This window comes from Protomyctophum bolini, assembly GCF_963924005.1.
Source record: "Protomyctophum bolini genome assembly, chromosome: 11".
In the NCBI taxonomy this organism is placed as follows: domain Eukaryota; kingdom Metazoa; phylum Chordata; class Actinopteri; order Myctophiformes; family Myctophidae; genus Protomyctophum; species Protomyctophum bolini.
Window position 1 is genome coordinate 13,469,683 of NC_137872.1, and position 18,977 is coordinate 13,488,659.

General features: G+C 41.4%; 1 protein-coding gene across 1 annotated transcript in view; it reads left to right on the forward strand.

Moving 5' to 3' along the window:
* Nucleotides 1–17,314, forward strand: part of grb2b (growth factor receptor-bound protein 2b) — a 41,312-nt gene extending 23,998 nt beyond the window's left edge. Inside the window, exons 3-6 of the mRNA XM_080776856.1 lie at nucleotides 7,846–7,943; nucleotides 11,907–12,029; nucleotides 13,616–13,784; nucleotides 14,691–17,314. Of these exons, the coding sequence (XP_080632982.1) occupies nucleotides 7,846–7,943; nucleotides 11,907–12,029; nucleotides 13,616–13,784; nucleotides 14,691–14,876 (576 nt within the window). The 3' untranslated portion in view covers nucleotides 14,877–17,314. The remainder of the gene's footprint in view (nucleotides 1–7,845; nucleotides 7,944–11,906; nucleotides 12,030–13,615; nucleotides 13,785–14,690) is intronic.
* The last annotated feature ends 1,663 nt before the right edge of the window (nucleotides 17,315–18,977 follow it).

Genomic DNA, 18,977 nt, shown 5'->3' on the forward strand with positions numbered 1-18,977 from the left:
AGATACATAAGTTAGTGTGTTTAGATGGATGTGCAGCTATGGGAATCACACAGCTGAATGAAACAAAGATTAATTTATATACATGAAAGTCTGTCAGGAGGTTTTCATTCACAGGAAGTAATTAACATTGGCTTTTTAGGGACTTTTGATAAAGAACATGTTTGTGTATTGTATCTATTGTTAAGTATGCCCTTATTATGATAACCACGGCTATGCTCTAAAGTTGTGTCAGAGATGCAGGGCTATGAGCATCACTGATACACTGTCAGTTGAGAGTGTTGGTCAGCGAAAATGGGGAATCTACAAGCTCAGAATGCAACGTCTGGCCTTGTAGATATGCTATTTTTGAAAGGAAAAATGTTAAACATTTTCAGTTCACCTATAATGACATATTCAAAATAGTGTTGCCAGGTTGAAAGTGGCTAACAAGACCTTGTAATGTATTAGATAGAAACACCTGGCCTGCAGGATTGTTGGCTTTTATTTATACAAGTTAATTATTGAAGGTAATGTGAGTGTGATTAGGACTGGCAGGCATTCTGTCAGGGGCCTTCCCTCAGGGACATGCACTGTAAAATGCTTAGTGCTAATTTAACAGAGATTGTACGAATGTAACCAAATCGGTCCATTTGGCTACAATTGTACACTTGCCTTACCCACCGCACCGACACGACACCTCCCCCTTTAGGACTAGACCGCGTCTCGCACCGACACGACACCTCCCCCTTTAGGACTAGACCGCGTCTCGCAGGCAGCAGAGCCACACAGGGAACATTTCCGGGGGTGCGTCGGCATTTCGGAACAACATTGACCACCACCTCCTTTGCCGTGCCAGACAAATACAACAGGGTTTTTCGAGTCCCAAACAACGCTATGTGCGTTTGCACCAACACATACACTGTCATGCGCTGTTTCGAGACCACAAAATGGAATGAGCTATACACTCCCAAAGTTACATTACTGTGTCAGCGCAGCGCAATGACTGATCTGTCTGTCCGTCTGTCTGTCTGTCTGTCTGTCTGTCTGTGACAATCTATCTTACAGTATATAATAATGCCCAAGTTCAAACCAACTTCCCAAGATCATCCGTTAACAATTCCCTCCCAATCAATGTGATCTATTATATTGTATTACCCACACTACATTTCCTGTTCATATATGTGACCAAATTTGACTGTGAGCCTGCCATCGTGCAACCTCCAGCTATTCACCAGAGGAGAAAGTTTTTTTTAAATCCAAAATGGGTTAATAGCACAGGCAGACTCTTCGCATACTAAAGCATGTCTGAAATAAGTGTTGGAGCTGAAATCGACATGTAAATATGAAATAAATGCTTAAACATGTAGCTAGGTGTAATGTTTGAGACCACAGAAGTGAACCTTTCAAGCCTGTTTTCTCAACTCGCTGTTTTCTGCAAGACATTTCTCTATAAGCCATATCTCCAAAACTGGTAGGTCAAACAGTAAGGCCCTAGTTTATATAATTATATAAAATAATGTAAATAATGTACAATGTTAACACCCACAGGCATGCACTCATACAAATCTTTTAATAACAACTCAAATATATGGTGAAAGTGAAGCCAACTATTTTCAGTAGTGGCCATCAACATTGGCCCTGCAGTTTGTCCTAAACCATGTACATAATGGTTAATTATGTACATAATTATAAATAAAAAAATAATTGTTTGGTCAGGGTTGTGGTGGGTTATATCAGTTATGTCGTGGTGTGTTTGGTCAGGGTTGTGGTGGGTTATCAGTTATGTCGTGGTGATTGAGTGCGCTTTTTGCCTGTAGTGACTTCACACAACACCTCCCCCTCTGTGCTTCAAGCGTTGAACCTTCGATGTCACCTGTGACAGTCACAGCAGCACAAGCTGCTTGTGTCTGCAGGCCCAGGACATCACAATCTGAGAGCTTTGTGTGAGTCAGTGCTTAGTGGCTCGACTAGACACATTATTAAAAGAGCACAGGGCAAGCAAGCACATGTTTGCCATAATTGTCGTACATTGCCAATGTAGCTATGTAGAATTGATGATCAGAGTTTAGACATATTTTGAATTATTGGAAGAAGAAAGAAATAGTCCAGCTGACTTTAAGAACTGCACACAACAGAGAACCTTTGAGCAGAAAACATTTGAGCATGATAATGTAGCTCTTCTTTAGTGGCAATACTCTGTTCAGTGGCTAGTTACTGAGATCAGTCTGTGACTGGAGAGGGGGTGAGCAGGTGTGTGTGTGCTCGTGGAGAGGGGTTAGCAGGTGTGTGTGTGTGTGTGCTCGTGGAGAGGGGGTTAGCAGGTGTGTGTGTGTGTGTGTGTGTGTGTGTGTGTGTGTGTGTGTGTGTGTGTGTGTGACACTCATGTTGTTGGTGCAAAGAGAGGTCATTTAGAGCTCACAATATTAGGCACACAGCCCAGGCAGCAGAGGCTGCCTGTTGCCCTTGTTTTGTGTCATGCATCGGGCTTCAAACACACACACACACACACACACACACACCCGTCACTTAACTCTCCAATCTCTCTTCTATCGCTGTTGTGATCTACCTACCTATATTTTTCTCCAAATGGCACATAGATGCACTCAGACAAGCTTCTGCAGAGTCTCTTTGAGACACACAGCAACAGCCCCCCTCCCTCCCTCCACAGGCTGTGGTAGTCCTCTGACAGCTGCCACACTGCATGCTCACTGGAGCGCATGGGCTGCTCACACAGTCTCTGAGTTGGGTTGAGCTGAAGTGAGAAGTGATAGGCCACACACACACACACACACACACACACACACACACACACACACACACACACACACACTGCTATTGGCACTGACTCTGGAGAAACAGTTGTCATCTGTAAATTCTGATTTACAAATTCACAAATATACACCGGTATAAATTATAAAATGACTATTAAAGACTATGCTACAGTATACACTCACTGTATAGATGCTAATAGGCTGGTTTTTGGTATACAGTAGATTCTACAGTGTATTTCTACTGTGTACACAGTAGTAGTCTTCTGTGCAATTCTGTGAAAAAACATGAGTCATGGAACAATATAGGGGGGAAGCCACCAGCCTACTGTGCATATGCTTATTGATTGTATTGGTGCATATTAAAAGGCGGATACGTTCCATGTGCACTGAATTAGATTTGACCTTGTCCACCTAAAGAAGTATGGTAGTAGGGCACGATCCTGGATCATACACTGGCTAAATGAAGTGCCACTTCACCCCTTTTGCAACCAGATCTTATTTTAATGTTTGGGAGACAAACACTTTCCTTGGGTTTTTATGTGGGTAATATGTGTTTTTAGCTATTTTAGTATTTCAAAGTATCCCTGGGTTCCATGATGTCATGGACACTGGGTTCACTACTTACTTCCTGGACTACATGTTGTCTCAGTAAGACAGCCCTCCCCCTTATTGTAGTCCAGGAAGGAAGTGAGCCCAGTGTCCATGACATCATGGAGCCCATGGTTGGATACCTTAAAATCTAAAAAGACAAATTACTCACATAAAAACCCCAGGCCCTTCAGTGGCCCTTCATTTAGCCAGTGATCCAGGATCGTGCCCTACTACCATCTTTTTTTAGGTGGACAAGGTCAAATCTAATTCAGTGCACATGGAACGTATTTTACCCATTGCACCCATAAGGGATTCAGTGGAAGGGAGCGGAAACAAACGGCACATTAGTCAGCAGGCCTGATCTGAGCTGTCTGTGGATTTTCTGTTCTTTTGGCAGAAACTCAGTGGTGTTGCACCTCAGGGGAAGGACTCATCCACCAGTAGGATTTCTTGCGCTTTTTGCAATGAGGAGCCGATCAAATACACAACATGACTCCCTACACCCCCCCCCCCCCCCCCCCCTTCCAATGAGCTATAATCACTTGGCTTCTTTGAATAACATTGACTCTGTCTCACTATCTTCTACTACAGTATTGTGTTGGGAAGGATGAGATTCACGACCAGCCCTGGCATCGTCTGAAACTGTTTAGAATGTCAACGAGACAACAGTTAAGTCTTTAATATGAGTCACAGATTACTAGGTGGTCCATCTCGATTCTATCTTATAGCAGATTGATATTTTCTCGCAGGCTGTTCAGTGGTGCTTATACAGTACTCCAGGTCCGGATTCTTTGATGTACCCATTACATGTTTGGCAATATATGACCTAGCACACATCTGTAAATTCAATATATATGCAGTATTTGATATCACTTTGTCTTAGATTTACGTACAGTCCCTGGTTGTTTTGTGGTGAAGAATAAAAGAAAATTTGCTTGGCTCGAGCATTAAAACATTTTTAGCATTTTAACACACATTTTTGATGTTCAACATCAAATGTACTATTACATTTTATTTAGTCGATTTTTATACAGAATATAATGCATGGTTACTGACATAAACTCCCCAATGTGACATGCCACATTATTCACATTCTTCATATTCTGAAAGCTACGGTCAATTATACATGGCACGGGAAAATGCACTGAACATTACATTGAGGTAGTGTAATATTGCATATTCGGCCGATACTCCCTGTCTGTCACCATAGCTTTTGTAAATAGAAATGTTATTGTACTGGAACTATTTGAGGTTGCCCCCTTGCACAGGAAGTTCTCCCTTTGACTCTCACTCTGTTGATGCCTTGCTACATAAACCTTATTTTGAATGTTTGTCATTGTATTTGTCTGGTTAAATTGCCATGTTCAAATTATATTTAATCTATTTTATTTTGGACAAGCACCTTATGTTTTGGTTGGTCTCACAGATTGGATCACCTTTTTGTCATTGCACATGGGGAAGTGACACATCGCCCCCGCCTTCTATGAAATGAAATGGAAAAAAGTTAAAGTTTGACACCTCTCTGTGGGCTCCCTCACCTGAAGGTGATTCAGCTTAGACCTCGAACCCGTCGGTCGGTGAGCGTCTTTTACAGATAATGGGCACACACACACCCACTTAGTTTCTCTCCTCCCCTCTTATATTACGCACGCACGCACACGCACACACTCACACACACACACACACACACACACACTCACACTCTCACACACACACACACACACACACACACACACACACACACACACGCTCTCTCTCTCTCTCTCACACACACGCACACACTCTCTCACACACACTCTCTCACTCACACTAACACACTTTTGAAAGTTGACAGCCGTATTTATTTTCAATGTTTTAGCATTCACTTATTATAAAAGCATTTGCAACAAGTAGCAGCAATTTATTCAAATGTAATTGAATTAAAGTTAGTTGCTCTGTTTATAATATAATGAACAGAATTTCTATGTACCGAGGTTATTTGCTGTAAACAGTGTTATGTACACACAATGATTTGTATTCCTTAAGGTGGTTCTATTCCATTTGACATCCTTCTGTCACAGCAGCTCACAAATCTTGCTGCTGTGTTTGCACATTGTTGTACTTCACCCAACAGATATGGGAAGTACTCTCTTCCACCCCCTCTCCCTGTCCACATCACAACAATCTGTACTCAGTAGGAAGGATGTCGCACACACCATTTCCTCCTCTTTATTGCCCTTTTTTGAAGAAGAGGAGAAAAAAATGTGTAGCCTTTGTTTTTTGTTTTAATGTGTGAAGTTGATTTAGCAGACAATGGCATCGACAAATGGTTAAAGGTGCATTCAGTGATTTGGGTTATTTGGGAACCCCCCCCCCCCGGTCCGCCCCAGTAACAAGATGTGCACATGCACGCAGTGCAGTGGAGGGACACGAGACAGGCCAACAGCACACACACCAAGGCCTGCCCCCGCTCGATCATGATTGGTGGAAGGCCCCTCTCTATCCTGATTGGATGAAGGCTGGGCCACCTAGCCAAAAACGAAACCTACGGTTTTTTGACCCCCAGGGGTTAACTGGGGACAGGGAGGAACTCCTTATATGGTCAGCACAATCTATAGTAGGGAGGATTATCAAAAAATAAATAAAAAAAATAAGTCATTCGAATTAAGTGAAATCACTGAATATACCTTTTAATGTGTAGTTGCACAGCTGCGTCACAATACCAGTTAAATATGTAGGAAGGAACTAACCAATAGGCTGGCAGTCGGTGTCGGTGATAATTTTATATTGAGGTTTGTCTCATTTTCTCACTCCTTCATCAAAGTGACCTGGGCCCGTAAAACCACTCATGCCATCTAAACAGCTGTTTTTTACTTGCTTACCTTGCTCTCGTTTCCATAATATCGCTCGATGATCTCTCGCGTTCATATTTTGAACGAGAGGCATGTTGAAGTCAGAAATGAAGAGCTTAGTAATAGTATATCCATCTGGTCAAAACCACGGAGAGCGCCCTAGATTAGCAGATACAAGGCATTCTTTCTGCAGCGGTAAACTAGGAGGTGACTGGGACCTCAGATGAACGAAGAGTATGGTGGCCTTGGGGGCCAACTAAAAAAATTAAAAAATTAAATAAATCTGAATATTCTTCTCTCGTTTGATATAATTGAAAAAGCGCGACGTGTACACACGTCCTAGCAACCCGTCGATTGGATTGCTTATGATGTGTGCACACGTCGGATGGACTGAACCAGTTAAGAGCGTCTTCTAAGTACCTAAATTGCCTAAACTACAACCTGTTGAGAAAAAAAAACAGGTTGATTGATTTTGACATGCCGAAAGACAGACACACTTAAGGCTACAACATTAAAGTCACATGTATGCAAACGGAAATTACAATGCCTGGCCCAGCTGTCAGATATTTGCCTCCCTGCCTCTGGTAAACATACTCAATGCTGCGTTCGGATTCAGTGGTGGAGGTAATAATGAATGAAATTAATGAACCCAAATAAAGTTACAATTGAAACTACAGCCTGCTATTCTACATTGTGAAGATAGAGCATAAGAAACCACAAGACCGCTTAATTATTTTGTTTGATTTTTCAGGTGCCACATTTCAAAATACAACGATGCGTGAAATTGAACTTTAAGCGTCTGTTTGCATTCATGCAAAACCATAGTATGCTTGATGGGTGAATGTCACAATGACACATCGACAAACATACTATTGAAATGGCCACTTACTCCTAAGAGAAATGTATTATATTTTCACCCTCCAGATTCTTAACGCCTACTAGAAGTTTGAATTAAGAGCATGTGACAACATTTTCTATCGAATAAAAAGAATGGAGGTAGAATCATCATGATGATTCTCCATATCTGTAAAAATAAACAGGTGTCTTCCTCCTATTGGGATTTGATCTACTTTACTTTCTAAAGGATACAAATTTTTTATGTCATTTTTTATAATGCAATGATTAATCTTAATAATTAGAAACAATATGTTTATTATTTTGAAATATATTTTTTGTGTTACTGTTATTCTGTGAATTAAATTTAATTGATTTTCGATCTTTAACCACACTTGCCGTGCTTGTCAGCCTCTTGGTGTACGAGATTTCCATTCCATCTTTCTTATATTACCTGACAAAGATCCAAGAAGTAAGCAATGCATCTACAAATTGTACAATTGTGCAATGAGCAATGTGATTGTGATGTCCATATCATATAGATAAACGTCAAAGTATTGTCAAAACATTAAACTTTTTGTGGCCTGGAGCAAGTGTGTGGGTGTAGAGCCTTAACACCTACTGTACGTGCGTAATTACTCTCCTTCATCCCACTAACCAAAACCAGACTGGTTGTTCGATATGTAATGGTATCATTATCCCTTTACAGTGATGTGTATGATTCTCAATTCTATGCTGCCATCTGCATGTTATCTGTTGACCTGATGGATTGGATTCTTCACACACTGCAACCTTCTTTCAACAGTGACTAATTTGTGACCTTTTCTTGTCTTTGCCAGGTATTAAATGAAGAGTGTGACCAGAACTGGTACAAGGCAGAGCTAAATGGGAAAGATGGCTTCATCCCCAAGAACTACATAGAGATGAAGGCTCATCCGTAAGTATAAAAGCATGACATGCCATGCACACGTGTGTGTGCGTGCGCACGCACACACACACTACGCAGTTGTATTCTAGGCAGAAGTCAACAAGACGTTCGCCTTCGGAAGTACGGGAGCTGTGACGCAATCGCAGTAGCTGTCAAAATCGTTAAGCAAACAGCCGTCAGCGACATTGGTGACGCGTCTATGCAGCATGTGTCAAACTTTTTTTTAAACACCCCGTTGCGCATCAGCTAACTTGCCGATATTGCTTAATTCTCACATGCGCTGTACATGATCAGCAGTGGAAAGAGGAAGGTGCTGGAGCAATCTGTGTTAAATCTGTGTTAAAATGACATATGGTATTGGTGTTCTTCATTCAGAGCATGCCAACACATTACACAGCATAAGAGAGGTGATGGAGAAATCGGTGTAAATGTATGACAGCTATAATTTTAACACTCTGTGAATGGATGCCTGATTTATAGTTGGTCTAGCTCCGATGTGACGCACTGAAAATGGCAGATCTACAAGCACACAGTGTGCTGAGCTGCCATGCGTTTTGAGCATGACACTTGTGTTCAACCAAGTATAACTCAGACTTTAGACTTGCCCAGCACGACTACTCTGGTGATGGTGGTGACTGGTGATACATTACACTGTTCCTGTAGGTACAAGCAATGAAAGATTAATTTGAAGAGAGGATGCATCAATAGCTGAGGGGCTCTGTGAATTTGTATTGTCCGATTATCAAACTCTTAAAAGGATCCCTGGCTAATGAGACAAATATGCCTTAAAACATTATACTTGCACTCTATAACAAAATAATTAAAATAAAAACAATATTTTTTGTTTTATATTTTTTTTCTTTCATAAATAGAGAATCTTTCACTCAATATTATGTACGAATCCACAGAGGGGTGCCCTGGGCGCGGCCATTACTGAGGTGTAATCCATGGAACAGTGCCCTGGCTGTAGGCCAGGTGTAGCTACCGGTAATCAATGCTGTGGGTGGCGGTTAATGGTACACCTCAGTAATGGCCGCTTTATCTATAGGGACTGCTCCTGTCGCAAGTTGATGATGTCATGTTATGTCCATGTGTGGTCCAGCCCTATGGAATGCATGCATTGCTTTGTGCTCATTTTAACCTTAGGATGTATTAAGTTGTTTTTTATAAGCGTATGCATTTCATAATTCCATAGGGCTAGACCACACATGGACATATGACATCATCAACTTGCGACGGAAGGCATATTTGCCTTTTTAGCCAGGGATCCTTTTAAGTGACTTAGGGCTAGAATAAAACCATCCAATTCAAACTACTGCAGCTAAACTGTGTAAGTGCCCTAGAGAAAGTCTGGAGGACAGTACCTCCGGCTCCGGACAGATGCTCTCTGCCAGTTTAGCTCTCTTCCGAATGAATGTTCTTGGGGATTTAAGCTTGATTGAATATTGAACCCATTATGTCATTGTCAGGGTTCTTTTAGTGTACATGTTATTTGGGAGATGTAGGGGGTCCGTAACTGCCTGTCTTAGCCTTGGGCACTATTCTGACTGTGACATAGTACACCTATACTGTAGAGTCAAGAGTGTATATAATTACCGGGATTACACAAGTATTCTGGACAGGTTATCGCCCAAGAAACTGGTTTTACCTTGATGTAGCCAGAGAACCATTTCAAACATGTCCCATATATATTAAGCTAAAAAATGGAAATGTGAAATGGAAGGACATATATTGATTGATAGCGATATGGCACAAGGGAGGGTGCCCAGATGAACAAAAGTCACATATTTTAACTATTATTTATTTTTACATTTCAGTGGGAAGTGGATTTTGTTCTAAATAAAGTAAATCAATTCATTTGTCATTAATGATTGGCAAGACAAGGCTTTTGACAATTTGACCATTTTAGTCAATTTTGTTGACTTCATTATTGATTGTTTTGACATATCTGTTGCCTCTGGGTGAATGTGAAGACGATGGTGTGAGGTCTTGACTCTTTATCTCCATTATGGCTTCCTCATCTAGGGATTAGGATACATTTTCCTACCGGTCATTAATTCCAACCAGATCAAAGTGGACAGGAAAATGGTTTTGCCATTTGGCTGGTTGGGGCTGTACATGAAGAGGTATTCACTTTCTCAAACAAGTTAAAGAATAGCTGCTCATTGTACTCAGCCATTAGATGCGAGCGCTTGGATGGTGCAGGTAGTGTGTGAAAGGTTTCATAGCCTGTTTTGGTACCTAATTTAGCCCACAGGCCAGTGAGGCCACATCTAATCGGTAGTGCCTGTATTCTTTCATATTATGCATCAGCTGTTGGGCTGCACACACACACACACACACACACACACACACACACACACACACACACACACACACACACACACACACACACACACACACACAGAAGATTATTTTACAGTATTAAGATCCAGCATGGCTCATCTGAACTCAACTTCTTGTTCCCATTCCCAACAGATATTTTTCCTGTACATTTTGGTCAGAATTTATTGAAAGGATAGCCCCTTGAAATGTACATGGCCTGATTTTTTATGGCTATTGCTATTGCAAAGCCTCTTAATGCAGTGGTAGTAGTATGACAGCTAGTAAAAGCAGAGCATGATGCTATGGTATGCATTTATGTGCAACTGTTACAACAGTTTATTGTTTTGCATGTGACGGAGCATAGCGCCAATGTGTCTCTAGTCTCCATGTGGGCCAATTGTTTCCACGGCTCCCATTAATTGCCCTGCCATCACTTCATATCAAACAGGGAACTGCATCCGCTGAGCAGAAATGCAATAGAAGCAAAGCACTACCATTCAGGTTGTGTTATAGATTATTTTCACTTTCGCACAAAAAGCGTCCACTGTGTCGTTTTGGGGGCTGACTGAACTTTTAAATTATTAACAAGAGCTGAAGAGCTTTGGCTCTTTCTCACCAGCCCATTTGCCTCCCTTCTCTCCACATCGTATCAACTCTGTTCATTTCCCTCTTGTTGGGGTTCTACAGTGTGACCACTTAAGCCCTGAGCACTATTTGTGCCTAAAAATAAAGGTCTGCTACTAAAAAGTAGCACATGTATCAACTAGAGACTCCAGGTAGGGAACAGACCTAACAGTTCTTCCCCCTGAACACATTTTTGGGGAAGTGAGTATGCTTCTTGGTTGGAAATAAACGTCTCTGTTAGAGCCTCTGTCTCAGAAGAACTCCCCACAGGCAGTCACATTTCACTTTATTAGCACAGTATCTCCATCCCTCTGCCCACACACGCACACACCACAAAACCAGAAGTGTTACAAACCAAATGGTGATAAACCTAATCTTTGTATGTTGGGTCATTACCTGACCCTCATTTGATTGCTTCATTCCGTTAAAAATATATATCTTGGCCACACTGGAAAATGGAAATGTGAACTGTGCCTTGTGTGTCACACAAACAAGCTGCCTGAGATGGTGACACAGTGCTTAGCACTTGCTGTTACAAGAAGGTCCTGGATTGAAATCCCGGTTGTGTGGAGATTGCCTGTTCTCCCACATCAAACATGTGTATCCAGGCCAGGGACTATCTTACAATAAATGCAGGGAATCTCTGTACCTACGTACGCCTGTAATACACGTATCTCGAGAACCGTTCGACCGGCCAACTTCAAATTCGCCACACTCGACTCGATCGAGTGCAGTGCTCAGCATCCAGTCGGTCGGATAGGCAGTTGTCCAGAACTGCCAGAAAAGGCTCTGGCCATGGCCCGAATGAGCCAAAAGAAATGACCCCAGAAATGACCCCAGCCTAAGCTTCATGTGGCATATTCCCCACACCTGCACAGTGTACAGTATATCTAATGTACCGTTTTTTAAAGGATAAACCCCTTGAGATGTATCCTGTTTTCGAGGGTTATTCGTATCCATTTTATATTGCCATGGACATGATCCACCTCAACGTATTAAAGTGTGTTTTACCTTCTATACCAGGTGGTTCCTTGGGAAGATTCCACGAGCCAAGGCAGAGGAGATGCTGAACAAACAGAGGCACGACGGGGCCTTCCTTATCCGTGAGAGCGAGAGCGCGCCGGGGGACTTCTCCCTTTCTGTTAAGTAGGTATAGCGGCTGCTTATACATGACGCAGTCATTGTCATGTGTTTACGTTCCACCTTTCCATAAAAATATCAGAATCATTACCTCAACAATGAGCATATATATTGTATACATCATTACAAAATATACTTGTATACGTATTTCGTGTACATCATAACACAAATGTGAGTGCGGTACTTCACATATAGTATAATAACCTTAACAATGTGCTTACTTATTACATTATTATCATTACTTCAACAATGTACCTTATGTATACAACAGTGGTTCTCAAAATAGAGTCCAGTGACCCCAGGGTCCCCAGCAAAATGAGAAACGGTTTTCTCATTACCTCAACAATGTGCATACATACGGTACACATTGTTTAGTGTATTTTGTGTACAAAGATCATGGATGGATTTATATTTCTTTATTGACAAGACAACCATTCAAAAGCATTATAAACATGGATGTGTCACACATCCATTGTGGTCAAATCCTGCTACTAGTACTTCATTATTCTGTTGAATTTCCAGTGCTGCCCTCTGGTGACCGAGGTTCATCATCACCTGCCACTGATACTCCAGTCAGTTCTGCAGTCCAATTCCCACCTTTTCAAACGCACTTCCCTTCTCATGCAACACCTAGTTGACGCATACAAGTCTCATTTAGTTTTATCTGAATCTGTCTGCCGTCCACATAAAGACCTAGCATGGCGGCCCACCGTAGTCTATATGGAAAGTCGGTGGCCAGATAAGAGATCATAATAGTTGTCTGAACTGTTCGGCTCCGCTTGGTAATAAACATGTGCGTCTGTCACACCGGGCATGGCTCATACATTTGATTAAACGTCTTTGCAGTCTGACACACACACACACACACACACACACACACACGCACGCGTGCACACAGATATACACGCATAGACACAAATACTTTGTATGGATACTGTCCCAGCTTTCCCACTGCCTTCATATCACTGCTGTCGGGCAAAAACCAGTTAGGAGATTTTGGCTAAAGCGCTTTTTAATACATTTCATTGATTCGATTTTTTTTAACCAACACACAGAGAATCAGAAATCAAAAAGTTGGTTAAACGGGTGTTTAGCTCGTTTGGCAGACAGTTTGAGGATCCAATCGAGTTAGGCGGTTTTGGCTGAAGCGCTTTTTAACCCATTTAGGCCTGACTTCGACATTTAAAAGATGTCTTTTTTTTTTTTTTTTTTTTTTTTTCTTCTGAAAAACCTCATGTTTTGATATCTGTGGTTCTCAATATAAGGACCCCAAAAATGATATGTAATTGGCCGCCGACCCCCATCTGAAAATATGTTGTTCCAGGAACCTCCCCCAGAAGCAAAGATTTTAGTTAAAAACGTTCGCTCTGAAAGAAGATATATTCAAAGATTTGCACCACATTTTCACTACTTTTAAAAAAATAGCGCAATATAGACCTTTGACCTGGCTTGGTACTTCCAACTCGCCAAGCAAGAATTGGAGAGGTTAACTCTATGCCGTGGGTAGAGGAGTTATAGATAGAGGTGTCTTTCTCTCCATCTGTCTTACAACTTCTGGAGTCGAACCCCTTCTCTCTCTTTGTCTTCGTCAGGTTTGGCAACGATGTGCAGCATTTCAAGGTTTTGCGTGACGGGGCTGGGAAGTACTTCCTATGGGTGGTAAAGTTCAACTCGCTCAACGAGCTGGTGGACTACCACCGGTCCACCTCTGTGTCACGCAACCAGCAGATCTTCCTGCGCGATATAGAGCAAGTCACCGAGGTAAGGAATGGCACGAGACACACACAGACTAGAGCCCGGAAAAAACAAATACAAATGATTGTTGACTGCACTAGGCTGCTCGCATTATGACCAGATTCCCGCCACAAATGTATAATGCATGCAAGTAGCCTAGTTAAGGTGCCACACTCTGTACTTGGGTACCAACCAAATTACATTGGCATTACCGAGCACTTTTTCACATTGGATCAACCTGTGGCAAATTATCTTTTAGATGTAGACATACTGTACTGATAGCGTTTACACATGACTGGCTCTACCTGAAGTTAGGGCTGTACCCGACTCAGGATTTATGTTGTCTAATCACATTAAGTCAGAGATCCACTTTAAAGCCACGTTGTTACCATGTGGATCCCGAGATTCACATGATTTCTTTCCTTATTCACATACTGATTGTATTTTAATGCATGGTGCAAATGGGGTCTTTTCCCCCTTTGTTTGATAATTAATCCCTGTGCTGTGTTCGATGATAATTGGAGAATCTGTTGACATTTGGTTTAATCGTTCAAATTGAATTGGTCACTCTGTCTACTCCAGACCAGAGTGTCTTAACCTGGTGGTAGCAGCAGTCAATCAGCCACCCAAATTAATGAATAATTTATCTTGTTTGTATGCCTGTATGGGCTGACTTTCTAAACATGAAACCCTGGCATCCCTGTTTTGGGCATGTAATCATAGGTGAAATTGATCGAAAGGAGCAGATGTATAACCTTACAACGCCTTGTAGATTGGCTATTTTCTCTATTCCACACACACACACACACACACACACACACACACACACACACACACACACACACACGTGTCTTAAGTGGTTAAATTTGAGGTTTTACCACCTCGGTTATAATTCACTTCTCTCTTCCTCTCCCCCTCCTCCTTTCTGTGCAGCATCCCAAATATGTGCAGGCGCTCTTCGACTTTGACCCCCAGGAAGATGGAGAACTGGGCTTCCGGCGCGGAGACCTCATCCAGGTGCTGGACAACTCCGACCCAAACTGGTGGAAAGGAGGGTGCCACGGCCAGACGGGCATGTTCCCCCGCAACTACGTCACACCCGTCAACCGGAACATGTAAAACAAAACAAACAGGAGAAAAAAAAACAGTCTTGACCTTGTTAAATGGCAGCATACAGCAACTATCACCGCCGCCATCATCATCATCATCCTCGTACCCTGACCGCTTGTATCTACCCCTACGCAAGCCAACCCCTCACAACCAACCCTCAGCCTCCCGTTCGCCACCCTGAGATAACAGGAGCAGATCAGGAAGAAGACACACCAAAAGAGAGAGAGGAGAAAAAAGAGGAGTAGTGTTATCGGAGGTGTCATCATGTTTTTCATCTGCTCATACCGAGAACGTTCTCCTCCGCCGGTTAGGAGCAAACTGAAAAACAACAAGACATATGAAACAGTGAAACTTAACCACTTAAGCCCTATTTTCTTTTTTTCTTTTTTGAAAACCTTCGAACAAATTTCGAAAATAGACGATCTACAAGCTCACAAAATGACACGTTGTGAGCTTGAAGATCGACAATTGTTTTTAAGAATACGAAAGTTTTAGAAATGTTTCATCTATAATGACATGACCAAAATATGGATGCCTGGGTTAAAGTGGTTAAAAACCTAGCACATGGATCCGTGAAGATGACCCCCACCCCCCACAGCTGCTTCTTTTCCTCCTCCTTTAACTTCTTAACATTCTACCTTTTTTCCTCTTGTTTTTGTTTATTGTTTTTTTCTGACGCATGTTTTTAATCACCGTTAAATGAAATACATACTGATAAACTCCTAAACTCTGTTTTAAAAAAGAAAAAAAGAAGGAAAAATATATATATGAAAAGACGAATGAATCTTAAGAAAAAAGAGAAACTTTGGGGAAGAAAAAAAAAAGATGCCATCTTACAGACAAGTTTCTATGTCCAAGATCGTTGGCACGTGAGCATTGTACATCAGCCCCTGGGCTGTATAAATAATTCAACTATAGAGAGAATCCATTTTTTAAGAATATATATTATATATTTGTATGTGTTTGTCTGTTTTAGCTCTCATCACAAATTGTATTTTTTTTTTTTTTTTGTAAATTATGTTTTCTTTTTTGCTAGTAGCTATAGGATGTGCTGAATTGTCAGTATGATTTTGTTTGGTTTTGTTCTTTAGTTTTTCCAATGGGTTTATCTGAGTGCCCTCAGATAATACAGCATGATATAAAACGATGGGTTTATCTGAGTGCCCTCAGATAATACAGCATGATATTTAAGGCATCATGAATTCCATTCTTTATCTTTTTTTCTCCTTTTTTTTTTTTTTTTTGCTTATTCTTTATTTCTTTTTTTTCTTCACATCTGCAATGCGAGGAGATTCAAGTTCATTCTCCAAAAAAATCAAAACAACAATCTTGTCAGGAAGCTAATGTTGACCGGCAAGGAAAGCCATGTGTGCTGCAAGCGCTGTGATATGACAAATACCCTGTCCAACCCTGTTTTTCTTTCTTTTCTTTTGGTTCAAGCCAATGTATTTATTACAGCCATTTTACTCTTGGGCAGTGAATGTAGCTGACTGAGTCCACACAGACTGTCGACATGAGGGAAGCAAGGTCGGAGAACTGAACGGCACAAGCGCAAGTGATTTAAGCCAGAGTTATACTTGGCAGATAGCAGATCTACAAGCTAGCACAAGGTATGTTGCACGCTTGTAGATCTGATATTTTGGGTGTGATACCTGCACGCAATCAAGTATAAATCAGGCATTACCAACATGCTGATCAGTAAATGGTGTCAATATTCATTCATGAAATGAGAGATACATAATGAGACTTAATGCAAGGTTATTATCATGCATCTGCCAAGCCTACAGTACTACATGCACGCATACATAAAAGCACTCTTCCCCCCTTGTTATACCTGCACATAGCAAGAGGCAGAGTTTGGATAATCACATTATGTAATTGCCAGTGCAGTTCTGTGACTGTCTCAGATTTAACAGTTACATTTTTTGAGAGATTGTCTTGTATGCTAAATGTTGAGAGATCAGCTTTTTTGTTTTGTTTTGTTTTTTTGTCCAATGTGGTCAAGCACTTTTGTTCAGATTTGTTTTGTTGATGTACTTTTCTTTTTCTGGTCCGGTGTGTCTTTGTTTACCGTGATTTCTGGATTTTGTTTTGTTGTTCTCTGGATAGTGCCTTTCTCTCTAATGTTTCAGTGTCTCCGACCTGCTGCTTTGAGCCCCGCACCACCCCCCAAGCCCTCCTTCGTGGGGGTCTTGGCAGTCCTGCAGTGAGAAACCGTGTACATAATCCAACCTGACCCATCAAACCCTCTGCCTCCCCTTGCCACCACATCAACCTTTGTTCGCCTTTGCCCTTACCAACTTGGAACTCTTATTTAAGTGTCTCTCGCCTTTCTCTTTACCTAATGAGTCTTTGTTTTTGCTCTTTTTTTATAATTTGCATTTGTTTTGTTTTTTGTTTTTTGTTTTCAATTAATTAAATGCAATTATTAAAAAATGATAAAATCATCCACTGTGGTTTATTTGTCTACAGTTTTTCTCATGTTCACTACTAATCACTTCAAGTGAAGTCCTGTGTAAGTATGCTCTTGTATTGCAAAGTGATTCCCAATTAATTTAAACAGTGCAATGTTTTAAAAACATGATTATAACTGCTGCTGAAACATTTAGTCTCATGCCAACTTATGTTCACTACTTGCCATGAGAGTTGCAGCATATTGCTACTAACTGGATGGTATTGCACGATGGGACAGTGCTGAGTCATTTGGGCGCTGAAGACCAAACGTTAAATGATAGTCTACTCTACAGGCCTTCCTCACTGACACTCATGTCAGGAGTGGGATAGCAAATATGTTGAGTCAGACTAGGGTTTCACATAAACACCAATTCAGCATGTCAGGTCTTATTAGAAGATGAAACACATACAGTTGCTCGGTGCTGTCAATAAGCAAGCTTCATTTGATCTAAAGGAGTGATGAAGAGGAAGCTGATGGATTTATATCTTTAAGCAAACCCTTGGGTTCTCTGCACATGCAGCAGTTTGCTGCCACTGCTGCCCAGTGAGAGTTAAGAGATTGCATTACCCACGGTCTAGTACACTGTCTGCCCTAGTTCTGTCCCTCTATGTAGCACTTAATATATACGTCCATCCAATCTGGCTCTTTTCTGCTTCTGTTTTTGTCACAGGCTATACCTTAAGGACATGGAGTCATGCCAGTGCTCCCTCTGTCTTGTTCCTGGTCTTGCCTGGATTCAGCCTTGACTGATGCCTATATTGTCATTTTTCCTGATGCCTACCAGCAGTGTAACACAATGAGATGTATGCCAAGGCCTCTGGTAACCAGTTGTAAAGAAATAAAAGGTTTGATTATGTAAAATAGATTAATATACATACAGGGTTTGCCCTATTTTTTCCATACAAGTGCTAGAAGTATAAAAAAAACTGCCCTATGGCTATGCAGTTTTGATATTTTGAGAAGCTTTTGTGTTTACTTTTAGGTGAATGCAGAGCATATAGATTTCATGGGATTATTAGGCTACCAGCATGAGAATGAGTGACCTGTCAATATGTATCATTAGTCATTGTGCTTGTTCGTGTAGGCCTACACGGCGGGTGACAAAGCAAGTGGAGGCTTTTGATATGCGCAAGTAACACAAGGGTACCTTGTGGTGAAACAACATGGAATTTGTGAAGCACAGATCAGAGATTCATTGTGCTGTAAAATTGATTCAGTGCTACTGTGCTAGTAACAAGTAGAGATTAAAATGAAAACAGGTCCATGGCCTCTATGCTGTAGGCCTATTATAGGTCACAGCAGCTTCCGCTTGACTCTTGCTGCAAGGGCTGGAATCATTAATGGCATTATCTGTTACCCTTAATGTGAACCCCTAGCTCACGAATCCATTTCCAGCCAAAAAGGTCACGTCATGACGTGGGCATGCAGTTCACCCGGGGGGCATTGTGAATGACTTTTGACATTTGATGATTTGATCCCTGCTTCTATATTGTGTCCCACACCATGTGATCATGAAAATTATATGTGTGTGTAGGGGGGTTATCGTTTCAGCCAGGATTCAGCACCCTGCACCCATTGGTTTCCTCATGATCAAGGTCTAGCTGTGTGGCCTACACTTGAAGAAATGGCATCAACTATTCAAATACTGCTTCCCA